The sequence below is a fragment of the Hippocampus comes genome, unplaced genomic scaffold (assembly GCF_001891065.2).
Source record: "Hippocampus comes isolate QL1 unplaced genomic scaffold, H_comes_QL1_v1.1 scaffold41, whole genome shotgun sequence".
Classification (NCBI taxonomy): Eukaryota; Metazoa; Chordata; class Actinopteri; order Syngnathiformes; family Syngnathidae; genus Hippocampus; species Hippocampus comes.
Window position 1 is genome coordinate 2,497,414 of NW_017805153.1, and position 17,264 is coordinate 2,514,677.

The 17,264-nt window shown below is 43.0% G+C and overlaps 1 protein-coding gene across 1 annotated transcript; it reads left to right on the forward strand.

Moving 5' to 3' along the window:
• The first annotated feature begins 551 nt into the window (after nucleotides 1–551).
• Nucleotides 552–15,933, forward strand: ncoa6 (nuclear receptor coactivator 6). The gene is made up of 17 exons (XM_019868493.1): nucleotides 552–648; nucleotides 2,660–2,983; nucleotides 6,445–6,600; nucleotides 6,713–6,835; nucleotides 7,141–7,260; nucleotides 7,359–8,168; nucleotides 8,295–8,426; nucleotides 8,523–9,861; nucleotides 9,955–10,070; nucleotides 10,526–10,950; nucleotides 11,040–11,273; nucleotides 11,395–14,350; nucleotides 14,492–14,542; nucleotides 14,636–14,666; nucleotides 15,088–15,129; nucleotides 15,357–15,493; nucleotides 15,602–15,933. The coding sequence occupies exons 2-17, from the start codon at nucleotides 2,701–2,703 to the stop codon at nucleotides 15,646–15,648; spliced, it is 7,002 nt and encodes a 2,333-aa protein (XP_019724052.1). The 5' UTR covers nucleotides 552–648; nucleotides 2,660–2,700; the 3' UTR covers nucleotides 15,649–15,933.
• The last annotated feature ends 1,331 nt before the right edge of the window (nucleotides 15,934–17,264 follow it).

The window sequence follows — 17,264 nt, forward strand, 5'->3', positions numbered from 1 at the left end:
ACTCGTTACTGTATGTACACGTATATAGTTTTTTTTTTTTTTAATGCATTCGACCTCAGATTTTTTTATTTATATTTGGAATTGTTTTAGGCAGTGTACATAAAGGTTGGAAAACAGCTATTGTCAAGTTCTTGAAGTGCTTCTATTTTAGTGTACGCTGGTGATAATTTAATCTTAAATTGTGCAATATGGCTTTGACGCTTGTTTTGTCTGTCCAGTGCCATGGACACATTTGCACAATATGTGAATGTTTTATGTGATTGTTTTTCATACAACTCAACATTCTCCCTCATAATAAATTGTGACTAAGACTGCTCTATTGCACACACACTGTATATATTTATATGAAAGTGCTCTACTGAGTTAACAATTCTGTACTTTTATGTTTAGATTCTATACGGCCATTCCTGAAAACGTGTGTATAGTGTATATTGTGTACAATTAAGTGTTACAGTATTTCGTTTGGATTGATGTACAGCATATGTAATAATTTAACTGTCGCCGCTTATGCCACGTTCACTTATTTTGAAAAGCCAAACGGAAACCCTGAGCGTGCGTAATGCCGTGTTTTTCGGTATCCCTGTTTTGTTAGCTAATTTGGCTAGCAGATGTCGACAGGTCGAATTTATTTTCAGAAAACAATGTGTGGTAAGACATTTTCTCATCGTTAAGTAACATGCCACGAATAACGCCTAGCCAATGCGGTAACCTTAAAAAATAAAAAGAATTCTAAAGCTATTATGTGATTTTTCGAAGCGTTTGCGCTGAATTACCTGCACGTCGCTAGCGATTGCTAATTGAAGCTTGCTTGGATACCCAAAGTATCAGCATGGTTATAAATTAGATTTGTTCGTATGTGTAACTTGGCCTTACACAACCAGTTAGCTTATCGTGAAGCGATGTAAAAGAGATTAATACAGGATTTCTATTTTCTTTTTCTTTTTTTTAGATTAATTAATACAGGATTTCTATTTTCTTTTTCTTTTTTTTTTTACGTGTACAGAGGCTTTGTGCCAAGGCCTGCTACTCCAGGGCCGATCATGTTATCCGATCTTTTGAGGGTTTTTTAGATATTTTATGATAATTATTTGAATTGCAGCTTGGATAAGACAATGCCAAGCCTTTCATCAGTCAGCACATAAGCTCAGCATCACACGTACTGTGCGTGAACACGTGTTTTACCGGTTGTAAGATTTCTGGTTTCTGAATGTCATAAATCCGAGGAAAACAATGAGTGCGCAATTACATTCTATAATACTGCTTTACGGGGAGCGTTCCAATATCTTATCCTGAAGATTTTGTCGTACACGTGGACAAAATGGTTCAAATAACTTTAAATCTAACAATACTAAATAAAAATGTACAGGTATTGAAAATGAACCAATGAACATCAGACATGACTGTATTTTGGAGGTCCAACATTATTTAAAAAAAAAAAAAAACTAATTAAAGTAGCTCTTTTGCATTCCCGACCTGGCAGCACAGAGCAGAGTAAAATCAGGTGAAATAAAAGAAAATATATTTTAATCAATACAGATGAGTGGTTCTCAGAAAACCTTGTCCAGGAGTGTGACACATCACGAGTCCAAAACTGAACTTGTGCAAAATCGTTACAAATGCGATCATTTTGCTTTCAATCAAAACTTCTTGCAGTGTGCTTTGATTAAATAAATATTCCGGTAGTTCATGCGCCCCTTTGTTTTCAGGATATTGTTGAATGTTGCCCTCTACTCTGTTGTTACGTGTTGGTACGATTGTTACATGGACAACATATACTCAACATTCAAGTACCAAATTGTTTAAAATTTTTTTTACACTTGAACAGCTTCACTCCCTCCATACAAAGATATTCAGTTGAAAAACTGGAACATGCCACAAACGAATTTTTTTACACTTGAACAGCTTCACTCCCTCCATATTCAGTTGAAAAACTGGAACATGCCACAAACGATGATTTAGCTAGTCGACTAATCATCAACAGTCGTCGCAATGTTTTCTGAGAACCACCCATATACATCAAATTATACAAGACAAAATACACAAACGATGTTGTACAAACTTTTGAGAGAATCTCTGTAATCAAACGGTTCACTCAATGAGACTTGACATGTCTGGTGATTTATCTGATTATTCATGCGAAAAGTGCCCCAATCCAACCTTCTCAGGTATGAAGGGTGCCCCTCCCCAGAGTATATTTTTCATCTTCTTTAACAAATGTCAGCACTCTAAAAAAATAGTCCTTTTGACAGCCAACAAAGTGTTTCGTGCCATCATTATGCTCTGTGACATATGACACTTCAAATCATCGGTTCTGTGATATTTGCAGAATGATACAAGCTCTGTAGTGCCATTTCACAGTAGTAATATTCAGGATGTCGGAAACAAGCTTCAAGCTGTCGGTTTCATTTGACAATCACTCCCTTTTGTTAAAGAAAATCCCAACATTCATCATGAGAACATGGTTGAAGAAGCTTTGTGGCTTTTCTCCATAATGATTGTGGGTTTAGTCACTTACTGTAGTTTCTGGGACTGTTTCGCTAAGTCTGGCTCATGGTGTATTGAAACTGTGCAGGCGTTGCCGATTTGTCTCCTGAGCAATTGACAGTATCAGCCTTCGGATTGAATCATAATCGCTTGTTTTTCTCGTGTGGAATTTTAGCGTAAAGAGTGTTCCAACGCCACTCCCAGACAAAGAGGAGAATGGCTCATCAAGGCACTCCACCTCAGATGTCCCAACAGACCCAGGACCTGGAGCGTGACAGTGACTCCGACTGGGACTCTGGCATCAGCGATGACGTTGACAGTTGCCACCGAAGCCCTGAGACCGAAGAGGACCACAACAACCAAAATGCCACAGAAGACAGCATTGGGGCAGCAGCACATTTTACTGTTTTTGTTGCCTTTCAAGGGAGTATGGAAGATGAAGACTTCACAATTAAACTTGACACTGTCCTCAGTGGTATACCCAGCATGCTTGATATGGGTTAGTATCCTTTACTTAAACCTGTTTTTGGAATCCAACGCACTTGTCATTAGCAGGAGCCAGCCAATATGGATTGTTTTGTTTTGGAGATTGTTTTAGACAGAGGATGATATTGGGCAAAGAAAAAAAAATCTGATTCTCGATTAATCAGCGAAATACAAAAATTATATCTTGAATAAAATAAAAATGTACATTACAGGCAGAATATTTGATGCTTTTATATTACTTTGTCCTTTAGTGGAAACCCCATTCCAATGACATTTGGATATTGCGTTAGACGTAAAAACATAATACAATTATCTTCAAATCATTTTCAACCTATATTTAATTGAATATACCACAAAGACAATATATTTAATGTTCAAACTGATAAACTTTGTTTTTAGAACGTAATCAACTTTTTCTGAAATTTTGTTCCAAAAAAGCTGGGACAGAATCATGTTTACCACTCTGTTATGTCACCTTTTCTTTTAAAATTCAATTCAACATTTGAGAATTGAGGACACTAACTGTTGAAGCTTTGTAGGTGGAACTCTTTCCCATTCTTGCCTGATGTACAGCTTCCTTCGTCGTATTTGACGCTTCATAATCCGCCACACATTTTCAATGGAGACAGGTCTGGACTGCAGGCAGGCCAGTCTAATATCCACACTCTTGGATATCACGTTGTTGGAACACGCGCAGAATGTGGTTTGGCATTGTCTTGCAGAAATAAGCAGGGGTGTCCTTGACAAAGATATTGCCTGGATGGCAGCATATGTTTCTCCAAAATTTGTATGTACCTTTCAGCATTAATGGGGCCTTCACTGATGTGTTGGTTACACATGTCATTGGCACTCACACAGCCCCATACCATCACAGATGCTCTCTTTTGAACTTTGCATCCATAACAGTCCCGGGTGGTTCGTTTCCTCTTTGGCCTAGATAACACGACATCCACAATGTCCCAAAACAATTTGAAATGTGCACTCGTCCGACCCCATAGAACACTTTTTCATTTTGCATCAGTCCATCTTGGATGAGCTCGGGCCCGAGAAACCGGCAGCACTTCAGTGTTGTTGATAAATGGCTTTTGCTTTGCATTGTAGAATTTTTAAGTTGCACATCCGGATATGTGGCGCAGAACTGTACAGTAGTTACTGACATAGGTTTTCTGAAGTGTTTCTGAACTCGTGATATATTTTACACAATGATGTCAGTTTTTGATGCAGTGCCCTTGAGGACCGAGTTTGGACAACCCTGCCTTAAACTGTTCAATTATTTTGTCACGCAATGGTTCACAAAGAGGTGAACCTCGCTCCTTCTTTGCTTGTGAATTCAGGGAAGCTTATATTATTACCCCTTCATGGCACCTATTTGTTCCCAGTTAGCCTGTTCACCTGTGGGATGTTCCAAACAGGTGTTTGATGAGCAATCCTCAATTTTCTCAGTCTTTTTTGTCACCTGTCCCCAGCTTTTTCAGAATGTGTTGCAGCCATAAAATTCGAAGTTAAATATTTGCAAAAACAGTAACATCAGATTGAACATTGAATATCTTGTCTTAGTAGAAGACAAGATATTTGCATATCCAATTTAACATAGGTTGAACATGATTTGCAAATCGTTTTATTCTGTTTTTATCCATGTTTAACACAGCATACCAACTCCATTGGGTTTGTACTTTTAGTGATTTTACAAACAGAGACGAACTTTCAAGTCCAAAAATTTTTCCAAAAAAGCTTTCACTGATTAATATATCTTGGGTTATAAATGTATGCAGTATATAAGCGGCACAATGAGTGTTGTTACTGGCAAAATATTAATTATGCATGACACCCTGTAATGTTGCATCGTGTTAAATTAAAAATGTCGTACACTGTTTTAGTTTCTTTGCCATGTAGTGATGACTTTTAAAAAACAGATGCCTTTCTCAATGTCAAAACGTCTTCTTTGACAGAGTGGCATTTTAAAATCATCAATCATTTAAAGTGATGTACAGAGGGTTAAACTGAGAAGCAAAATCCACTTGTTTTTATCCATCTCAGGGGGCAGCCATTTTTCCTCTTGATCACAGTGCCTAAGGGCTCAGGTTACAACAAATCACAGCTCACCTGTTTTCTGGGTTTACTCATTTGATGTTCACCTTTGGCATCGTGATACCATTTTTCAGTTGACAGTGACAAAATGGCTGCTCGCTGAGATGGATAAAAAAAGTGGGGGGGGGATCAATTTTGCTGCTTAATTCATATTCCACAAACACAATATTAATCAAAATACCACGTTTAGACTTGTGGGGCTGCATGAAACATATATAACAAGAAAATTGTTGACTTGACTTCCCCTTTAAGAACATGTACTGTTCACCGTCTCCATTTGTTACAGAGAATGAGAATCAGAGTAAAGCAATATCATGCTTAGGAGCTTCAGCAGCACTTACAGTACAGTACTTAACCTGGTAATTCGCTATTCTTGTCTTGAATCAGTCGTGTTGAATTCGTTTTTGTCAAGGCCGCCTTTGTAGTTAACTGAGAGGCCCGTTATGATGACAACACCCCCCAAAATTTTAAATCGTCTCATTGTACGAGTACATACAAATCGATGGATTAATAGTTTTTAAATAATAGGTTTCTCAATGATTATTTAAGTTACTGCATAATGGGTAACAGAAAAACGTACAAAGTTGTATTTATTATTTATTACAGATGATAATTTCAAAATCTGGGACATATTTTAGCAAGGATCATAGAAGATGACACATGATTTGCTTTCATGGGTCACATAAATTATTGTGGCGGGCCAGACCTGGCCACCGGGCCTTCAGTTTGACACCTGTGTTGTAAATAATGGTAATGTTTGCGCACAGCCTCACGAGAACTGGGAGAACACGTCATTGTTTCCCTAGATTCCTATTGGACAGGATGGAGTCAGAGATGCATTTGGTGATCAAACGGCCCAAGGACATCATTCTGAGAGACTTGAAAACTGAACATTTACTGTTTCATGAGAAAGAACGGCGTTGAATCAGCAAAATTATGGCTGACTGAAGTGGTTGGACTGTACTTGACACCTTGATCTTTCTTGCCATGACAGCTTAGAATGCCCAACGTATGTGCAAATTACGCTTGGTATGTTTCAGCTCATACCTAAATGGGATTTGTATGAGTGGGTTTCCCCATAAATTTACAGTATTTTTAATCAAGCCATTTGGTCTTTTCACCGTAGCATTAAAATCTAGCTCCACATGACTGCATCTGATTGTGATCAATTGAGCAATTACATTGTGTTTATATGCAATTCTATTCACGTTAGCGTACTTGTAACGGATCATGCATCTCTAAACTGAGTGTTAGCTTCATGGTAGTCATTTGTTTTGGAGAAGGGTGTTTAATAGTTTTTTTTCTCATCTATGTTCAAAGAAAAATCCCTACTCAATTACATTTCAGATACACTGCCATTGGAAGTTGTATTCTGCCCTCTTCTAGAATCAAAGACGCTTCAGCCACAGCATGTCGAGCCGTGGAACAGTGTGCGTGTTACCTTCAACATTCCACGGGATGCTGCTGAACGACTGAGGCTGCTGGCTCAGAACAACCAGCAGCAGCTCCGAGACCTGGGAATTCTTTCTGTGCAAATTGAAGGTTGGATACATGGATCTTAGTGCACGACCGTTCCACATACGTTTCCTGCATCAAACAGTCGAAATAGAGCAACAATAAGTGTTAAGACATAAACGTTTCCTCCATTGTTTAGGAGAGGGGGCCATCAACGTTGCAGGGGGACCAAATCGGGGACAAGAAGTCAGAGTTAATGGACCAATTGGAGCAGCTGGCCAAATGAGAATGGATGTGGGAATTCCAAGTCAGCCTGGTCCGGGTAATGCTGCTTATTTGCTGCTACAATGAAACAGTCTGAGAATTGTTGTTTGTTTTAGCTCGACCTGTTGAACTTAGTGATGGAATTTTCCATCAAGACTTTTTGCAAATTTGTTTACCCATCCATGGGTAAATGGGACCAACATAAATAATTTCTACACTTTTTCTACATGCATCTCTCTTTTTTTTGTTGTCATTTGTTTTGTCGTTTTTTGTTTTATAAAAACAAAAACCTTGGCATTTGAACGGGAGTATGTCAAGTTTTTATTTCCATTGTAGTTTAATATGCTACTTTTTCCCAAGTAGGAGTGAGGATGTCAAATCCTTCGATGGTCCCGACAGGCTCAGCCATGGCAGGCCAAGCTCTCATGCCAGGCAACGGTGGACAGATGCATCCTCGTGTTCCAAGACCATCTTCGCAGACAGGTTTTTGACTGTTTAACTTTTGTGTACTCAGAGATATTTTATAGTGAACATTTAAAGGACAGGATTAAAATTGTCAAAAATGATACATTCTATCACAGATGTCATGGATCCAATGATGCCAGGCATGTCAGTTCAGCAGCAGCAACTTCAGCATCAACAGGCTGGTCCCCATGGTCCCATTCTTCCCCAGGCTGCCCATCACATGCAGGCTTTGCAGGCTGGTAGACCAATCAACCCTGCTTCTTTACAGCAGCTTCAACAACATCACCAACAGCAACAAGCCCAACAGCAAGCACAACTCTCTCAGCTTGGAGCAAGACCTCCATTCAACCAACCGGGCCAAATGACTATACCTCCTGGCTGGAACCCCTCTGGAGTCCTCCAGACACCGGCCGCCCCAGGAGGTCCTGCCTGGAGGAAGCCTCCACCTCAAGCCCAGATGGTTCAACGCCCTCCTTCCCTTACTACAGTTCAGACGCCCAGTCACCCTCCACCACCTTATCCATTTGGTAGCCAGCAGGCAGGTCAGGTATTCAGCGTAATGGGACAAGGACAATTGCAGCAGCAACAACAGATGACAATGGGTCAGTTTGCTGCACCCCAGCCTAAAGCCCCACAGGTTGTCCCAAGTGGTGTCGTAGGACCACCTAGACCACCTCCACCCATTCCACCCACAAGTGGCCCACAGGGAAATCTCACTGCCAAATCCCCGGGATCGTCATCATCTCCTTTTCAACAGGGTTCACCTGGAACTCCCCCAATGATGGCTCCGAGACCTACAACTCCACAGGGTTTTCCACAGGGTGTTAGCTCACCAGGAAGAGCAGCCCTCAACCAACAAGGTAACATGCAACAAGGATTCATAGGAATGCCTCAACATGGACAACCTGGAACACAAGTTCATCCAGGTCGGTCACTTTTCTTTGGTGGGCATATTTGCATGTATAAAGATGTAAACTGATCTACTGTTAACCATTAGAATTACTTGCCATTGCTATACATGAGATGACAAGTCAATGAATCGTGACCAACAGGGATACCGAAGAGGCCAATGGGCTTTCCAACCCAAAACTTTGCCCAAGGTCAGGTGGGCACCACCACATCAGGAGCCCCTGGTGCAGGATCTAGTCAGCAGCTACAGAGCAGCCAAACATTGACTCATACAGGTAAAATGCATTAAATTACAATACATCTTTGTTATAGTGCTTTATCAACAGCTATAGATGTAAACTGCCAATATTTTCCTTCTCTGTATGCATCAGGAGTCCAGCAGTCATCCTCAACCCCAAACTCAATCCATGCCCAACCCAATGTTATGGGTGTACAAAGTGGCATTCCAGGTCAGTCCCCGGGCACAGCTAGTGGGTCTAGCATGACCCAGCAACAGCAACAGCAGCAGCAGCAGCAGCAGCCAGGCCTTCAGACGAGGATGTTGGGCCTCCAGCATCAGCCCCAACCCGTGTCCTCCTCCCCCAGCCAGATGGTTCAAGGCCAGGGTGGAGGTCAGACTGTCCTTTCAAGGCCCCTCAGTCAAGGGCAGAGAGGAGGGATGACCCCACCCAAGCAAATGATGCCTCAGCAAGGCCAGGGGGTGATTCATGGGCAGGGTCAGATGGTTGGAGGCCAAGGACATCAGGCAATGCTCCTGCAACAACAACAACAACAACAGCAGCAGCAACAGCAAAATTCCATGATGGAACAAATGGTTGTAAGCCAAATGCAAGGCAACAAACAGCCATTTGGCGGAAAAATACCTTCTGGGGTTATGGCTGGCCAGATGATGCGTGGCCCTTCACCAAACGTTCCAGGTAACATGGCTCAATTCCAGGGCCAAGTCGGCCCACAGCCAATGACACCACAACAGCAGCAGCAGCAAATGGCTCATATTCAACAACAACAGTTACAACAGCAACAGCAGCATCAACTGCAACAGCAACAGATTCAGCAGCAACACCACCACCAGCAGATGAATCAGCAGCAGCCTCAACAGGTTCCACTTACTGTCAATCCTAATCAGATGATGGGTATGCATGGACAACAACATTTGAGGCTTCCTGCTGGTCACCCTCTGATCCAACAACAGTTGCAACAGCAGCAGTTACAACAGCAGCAGAAACAGCAGCAGCAAGTAATGTTGCAACAGCAGCAGCAACAACAGCAGCAGCAACAACAACAGACAGCTCAACCACACCCACATCAATTGGGAGATCCCAATAGTGGGGCAGGCGATTTGGGGGTCCAACAGATGGTCCCTGATATGCAGGTACAGCAGGCTCAAAGCATGATTGGGGGACCTCAGCACATGCAAATGGGAAATGGACACTTTGCAGGTCATGGCATGAACTTTAACTCCCAATTCCCGGCTCAGGTTCCTATAGGGGGACCTTGTGCACAGGCAGGTGGTTTTCCTGTCAGTAAAGATGTAACATTGACAAGCCCCCTGCTGGTAAATCTCCTGCAGAGTGATATCTCAGCCAGCCAGTTTGGACCAGGAGGAAAGCAAGCTGGTGGAAGCAATCAGGTCAAACCCAAAAAGAAGAAACCTGCCCGAAAGAAGAAGCCAAAAGATGGAGAAGGGCCCCAGCAAGTCGAGGGACCTGGGTAACCACTTTTATTGGCAACAAAAAGCCACTTTTCAAAGCAAATTGGACATTAACATTGTGATTCAAGTTGATTTTTTTCTTATATTTTTAGAGGTCTGGATATGAGTGGTATGGAGGATTCTGAACTGCAAAATTTTGCTGGAGAACAGAGTATGGGCCTGGACAACTCGGGCCAAAAGCTTGCTGACTTTCCCAATAGGCCTGCAGGTATTTAGGAATTGGTTTATTCATTCAAATATGTCACAATTACCGGTTTGAGTAAAGCATTGGGATTGACAGCACTGCCTTATAAACCTATTTTCTGATTACCTTTTTAAAGGTGAATTTGGACTAAGATCCTCAGACACGAAATGAATGACTTGCCTGAGTGTCGTATTTGTAGTGTCAGTTGAGTTTTAGCAGCATTGTGAAGCAGTAGAATAGTCGTGGCATGATTTCAGGTGATATTAAAAAAGGGGGTGTGGGGGTGGGTGGGACAAAAAATAGTGAATGACTGCACGTGGAGCGAAGGGTAGTTATTCTCAGTTTGATTAAGTCGTTTTTAAATAGGGTCAGTTGTTGGTCTTCATGTAGCCAGTGATGTCACGTTTCTTATGTCCAGTTATATCCATGTTCTTTGTATATTTGTTGACATGTTTCCATTTGCTATCTGTTTGCCCAAGTATTCTCTGGTCAACCAGGTGATCAAAGGATATTGCAGCAGGTACCGATGCAGTTCATGCAACAGCAACAGCAGCAGCAGCAACAACAACAAATTCAACACATGCAACAACAGCAGCAAATCCAACAGCAGCAGCAAATCCAACAGCAGCAGCAAATTCAACAACAGCAAATTCAACAACAGCAGCAAATTCAACAGCAACAGCAGCAAATTCAACAGCAGCAAATTCAACAACAACAAATGCAACAACAATTACAACAGCAGCAGATGCAGCAACAGCAAATGCAACAGTTGCAGATGCAAGGTCTCCAGAATGCTCAAGGGCAGCAGGGTATGACAGGACCACAGACCACAGGTCAAGGCCAACCCCAGGTACACCATCAGCTGCAACAGCAGCAGGGTCAACAGCAACAAATACAACAACAGGTAATTGTAGTGATATACGAGAGCATTTAACAATATGCAGTAGATATCCATTGATCAACTGATGCTTGATTTTCAACCCCGAACTACAGCAACAGCAGCAGATGTTAATGATGCTTAAGATGCAGCAAGAGCAGAAAAATCGCATGTCCAGCACTTCAGGAAGTCAACTTCCTCCTCGTGTCATTGGCAATCAACCTGAGGCACAGAGACTCCCGGTCTCACAGCAAGGGAACATGCCTGTCATGATCAGCCTTCAAGGACATGCGGGATTAGCGCAGTCTCCTGACAAAGCAAGAGGGATGCCCTTGATCATAAATCCCCAGGTGAGGGCAAGAGGCACACGCATGGAAAGTGTTATTAAAATGAACTATTAAAGAAAACTACATTTTACTACATGTGTGATATATTTTAAATTAGTCAATTCTACTGTGTTTTGGCTTTCAGCTTGCAGGTGCTGCACGACGAATGTCCCTCCCTGAGTCGACGCAGGGTCCCCAAGGCACTGGATCTGATGAGACAACATCTGGGATCCACTCAAAGCAGGATAAACCAAGCGGTGCAGAAATTGGCATGCAGCCTGGAAATGGTGCCCAACAGATGATGGCCAACCAGGGTTCCACAACACATGTGATGAAGCAAGGCACTGTTCCATCATCAGTGACGCAGCACACTGGAGCCAGTCCACAACAACAATTGCCCACTCAACCTCAACAAGGAGGACCCATGTCTGGCATTCATTTCCCTAACGTTCCCACAACTTCACAGAGTTCCAGACCAAAAACTCCCAACAGGGCCAGCCCCAGGCCATATCATCACCCCCTCACCCCAACTAATCGTCCTCCAAGCACTGAGCCCTCAGAAATCAACCTTTCGCCAGAAAGGCTCAATGCTTCAATCGCAGGGCTATTTCCACCTAAAATCAACATTCCTTTGCCACCCAGGCAGACGAACTTAAACAGAGGATTTGACCAACAGGGCCTCAACCCAACAACTTTGAAAGCCATTGGACAGGCACCTCCAAACTTAACTTTACCAGGCAACAACAGCAACAGTGGAAGTGGTGGAAATAACACGAGCAACAGTCAGCAACCTTTCTCGACTGGTACTGGTGGGGCAGGCACTAAACCCGACAAGCATTCTGGAGGACAGAGTAAAAGGGCAAGTCCTAGCAATAGTCGTAGGTCAAGCCCAGCTTCTAGTCGCAAGTCAACCACACCAAGTCCTGGAAGACAGAAGGGGGCAAAAGTGTCCATCACATGCCCTCCCCAACCTCAACAGCTGGTTAATGCTCAGGGGCAAACTATGATGCTAAGTCCTACTTCAGTGACACCAAGTCCAGTATCGATGGCGTCACAATTAAGTGGCAACATGGAGACGCAACAAACCCAGAGTCCCTTCCATGGTTTACAAGGTAATCCTACTGAGGGCATCAAAGAAAGTCATTCAATGATGGCATCCGAGCAACGTCAAATATCTCAGCCTCAACCACATCCTCAGCCTGTGCGGGAGTTATCGGCACCAAGAATGACAAGTCCTCGTCTTCCCGCTCCTCAGCAGCCGAAATCTGACTTGGAGTTGCAAGCTGGGACAGTCGATAGGCAGTCAACACACAAAGCACCACTGCAGGACTCTGGGGGTTCAGTGCCTGTCAGGGCTGCTCCCACTTCTCTGAACCAGCTTCTGGACGTCCCGAACAAGGCTCATCGGCCTGTGCATGGTACTTTGGCTCGGGACGTGATGGCAAAAAACAGCCCTAAGTCAGCCATGGATCCAGAGAGACAACATCACTTGAATACTCAGAGTACAGACACGCTAGCCCCTGTTGCTACTTCTGCCGCTCTTAATGAATCAGAAGCAAAATCCAAGCCTCCTGTGTCAACTCCTATTAGCAGTCACAGCATGCATCCTCATGTGACCTTCAATACCACTCCTAGCAATAACCAAAACCCATTATCCTCTCCAGGTATCAGTTCCAGTCTGAGTACGACGACTAACCTTTGTTCTACCTTCACTAACACTAATCTTGTCCAGAGTGTAAGCCCTAAACCAGTTACTTCCACTCAGGGCAGTCATTCGATAGCAGTTAGCAGCAGTTCTAATGCCAGCTGTAGTGCAAACCAAGCCGGTGTGATGCTCAAACCCGGCATGGGCCCGAAACCTATTACAAGTGTGCACTCTGTCATACAGATTCCTGCTTCATCCAGCTCAATTCCTCCCAACCAGATCACCGTATTTGTCACACCTAACCCAGTGACTTCTGCACCGACATCTCAAGTTCCTACATCCGTGGTCTCCACAATGGTAACTCTTCCAAACAAGAATATTCGGCCGCAGGATATCCGACATCAGACACCTGTAACTCGACCGCCTCAGTTTATCACCACCACCCCTGTTTTTATCAACCCAATTTTTCAAGTCCCAAGTACATCTGTGTCGCCCAATACCACAGGAGTTTCTCAGTCAGTCACTATGGTGGGACCTATCCAAGTATCGACGTCAAACATCCAACTTTCTACCGCCACGAGTTCCACACAATGCTCTGTGGCAAACATAAGCACATCTCAACTTGCACGAAGCACCGTTGGACACCTTCAGACTGTCTCCAATGTCTCCTCAGCCACTCCAATTGATGCGCATTCAGTTCCTCAGCAAATCAACCATGGGGTTCTTAAAGTTGAAAATATAGTTGACGCTCAGAAATCAAGTTCAGCAGTCAGCCAGCCATCTCATCCAATCCCTTCAACGTCCACCTCTTTCCAACCTCCCATTGCATCTCCGCCTTGCACAAGCCCGAGCAGTATGCACACACTTCGAAAGGGCCTCATGTCTGCCGCTCCCACTGCGCAGTTAAAAAGTAAGCCGGCGCAGGTGGCCGTAGCTCTTTCTGGAACAGCTGATTCCCAGATACCTGCTCAAGTGTCCAGTGTGGCTGCTCCTCCACCACATGTCTTCCACCCTTCTGCTAGTTCTGTTATTCCAACTGAAGCTGCAGTGGCCCACACCACTAATGCCACTCCAAACCATACAACACCAGCAATCTCCTCTTTTATTTCGGCTCCTGGGCAGGTTACTGTTCCAACACAGGCGCCATTGCCTCCTGCACCTTCATTGTCAAACTGCACCCTGGCTGCAACGTCTCAAAATCCCATCGCGAGTGTAGTCGGTACCACCACTGCAGTCTCCTCTACATCCTTGCTCTCTACAGTCAGTCCGGTACAAAATCCAGTACCATCCGTGGTTCCAATTGTTGCCATGCCTGGACTGATTCACGAGACCCCACCCACAAATTCATCTGTTGCTAGCACCAGCAGAGTTCTTCTTTCTCAGACCGGACCTGTGTCTTTTGAGCCTGCTGTTACACAAGCACTGGCTCCTCCTGAAACTATTCAGACCACACCAGGTAAATAAAAGGTCTTAGATAAATTGTACTGGATGCTTGGTACTTCTGTGTCCCCAAACTCTACACATACACATATTTTTGTACTGGCAATTGTTTCTAACTCTTGAATATGTTGTGACTCATCTATCCGTGTTCCCTCAGAATCTGTTCAGCAAGATGCTTCACAAGAGTCTGTTGCTGTTGAGAAGACAAGTGAGTGTGTCATTTTATTTAGATACAGAATCTTTTATGTGATCCCCTTTGAAATTAGGTAACAGAGACATGTTTTTTTTTCTGTCCTTTCAGGTGAAGAGATCTTAACAAGTCCTGATCAGGGGTAAGATTCCTCATAAAATGAGTGCTTCAGTTACTTTGACTACGTGTCTAGTTGAATACTTGTGGAGCTGGGATTTACAAAAATACTCCTTATTAATGATTATCTTAGTTGGCCTAAGCCTTGTGCTCTCGAAGAAAAAACGCTTTGAAATTTCTCACTCTACTGAAACTCAGGGAGGTCATGTGGTTTGCCAAGGGATAAATGGTGAAAATCAGTGAGCCTCGTGGCCTCGGGACATGGTATGTATGATGAGCATGTAACTATACCTACACATGTCTCAGGTTACTTCTAGGTTATACAACTCCGCTGACGTTCATGGCCCCATCTCCTTGATGGGGATTGTATTAATAAATTTGGAAGTGAAGCCATGTTTGTTCAGCACAGTTGATAGTTTACCGCTGTTTTTCCACTTCTATCACAGATGGGCAAAGAAAAGAAAGACGCCCATCAACTTAGTTCCAAGGTATGTATTTGAACATGTTTGCGCTGCAAAGACACAAGCAGTGGTCATGTTGACGTAGTGGAGCTGTCAGGACGAAGATGGACAGTATCTGTGGTAGATGAGGAAAAACAGCAGAATCCTGCGGGTTATTCGATCTTCCTGAGTAGCGCAGAGTTAAGCTCACCCCCTCTTAATAATGCTGTGTTTTATTTTCTTCTCTTTGTTCGCCTTCTATCTGCTATTCCTAGGGCTTCTGTGGAGAAACCGAAGGGGCCGAGTAGACGCAGCTCTCGAGCAGAGAAGGAGGTGGAGGAAGAGTCAGTAGCAGAAAGTGGTGTCAGGAAGCGATCAGCACGGCCTGGAACAACTGCTGCTGCTGTTAAAGGTAACCCAAGCACAAGTGAATGAATGAATGCCGTACACTAACAAATCAGAATTTTAATTACCACACCACATTTAAACTACTTGTCACTTATTATCTACATTTCAACAGAAACTGGAGCCAGCCCCACCCAGGCCAAACGAAGGAAGTCAAAATAGGAGCAAAATTCTGCTTTGACCACTGTTGTGTTTGTTTTCTGCTGTGAATCACTTGATTTGGATTTCTCTGTCCGACCTTTATTTTTATTTTTTTTACTCGGTGAAGAAATCATGTACAGATTGTTTTTAAAAGAATGAGATGTATTGTCTGTCCTGTAATGTGAGATTGTAGTTAAAATGTGTGCAAATTTTTTTTGTTACATGCTGGATTAATCATGTTTAGACTGATAATGGAGCTTGTCTTGTTTGCAAAATTGTTAAAACTGAATTAAATTTTCTACTGTTTTAGTGTGTCAAATGAATGTTAATGTTAACATATATTTTAGTCACAACAAACGGTATAGTGAGGCACCGATCAAAGCAGATTTGCTCCGTATTATACATTAAAGCCATCCAACACACTCTTAAAATGTTAAAATGAAGCATTTCTTTACCCCTGTCGAGACTCAGACTGGATATTGTGCCGTCTGTGATTTTACATTTTGACTTTTAGATGGAAATCCACCAACAATGCTTTAATAACGGACATTGTGTAGTCTGGTCGCGCATACGCAATCCATGTCTGTTCACACAGTAAAGCTTTGTGAGCTTTGCATCCTGCACAGCTGTTTGCACTGACAAAGTCACCTGTTTTACCACTCATTTAAATGTATGTACCACGTAGTGAGTTGATGTCAGCCCTGTTATGGACAATTACTTGCTCCCGAAGTTTGAATTAACGGCGAACAAACAACTTTACATTCATTTTCTAATCCTCACAAATAGACAAACAACCCATTTGCGCTCACAATCACAATCACACTTCGGCACAATTTAGAGGGCCTGGAATCAAACTTTCTACGTAGCCCCTAAGGCAGGGGTGTCAAACTCATTTTTGTCGGGGGTCACTTTGGAGTTACATCTTCCCTCGGAGGGCCGTTAGGACCGTGAAACCAAAGAAATGTTTATTCATCACATCGTATTATTACTTGCACACAAAAAAAAAAAATGATGGCTCACTAGTGTTGAAATCAGTCAAGTATTTGTTCAATTATTGCTCGAGTATAAACAGGGTAACAAAATTATTGCACAATGTCACCGTTTTTTATTTCGTAAGACAATTTGAGATTTTGGTACAGATTTAAGAAAGGATCATGGAAGTTGACAGATGATTTACTTTCGCAGGCCAGATCTGGGCCTCCGGGCCTTGACTTTGACACCTGTGCCCTATGGGGACATGGAAGGAAAAAAAAACCCTTTGCGTTCCCTTGCAAAGTTTTGCATTTCCTCGCAAAGTCTTGCGTTCCCTTGCAAAAGTTTGCATTCCCTCGCAAAGGTTTGCGAGATATCGCAAACTTTTTTTTTTTTTTTTGGTAAGGGGAACCTCTTTGTTCAAATGCGTGTTTGTACTTCCTGGTCAGCTCTTTTGTTCAGCACTCGCTTCAAGATGTCTTTCGTTCATTTGGAAACCGTATATAAGCTCAAGAACAGATTTAATGTCTTTGTGTTTTAAGACAATTTCAAAGTAAAATTCAATCAAACTCGCCAACGGGTGAAAACATGCCATGTTTGTTGTTTCCAGTTACCCGCTCAGGTCTTTCCAGAGGAGCCGGTCTCACAGTACTGGTCCTGCGGTG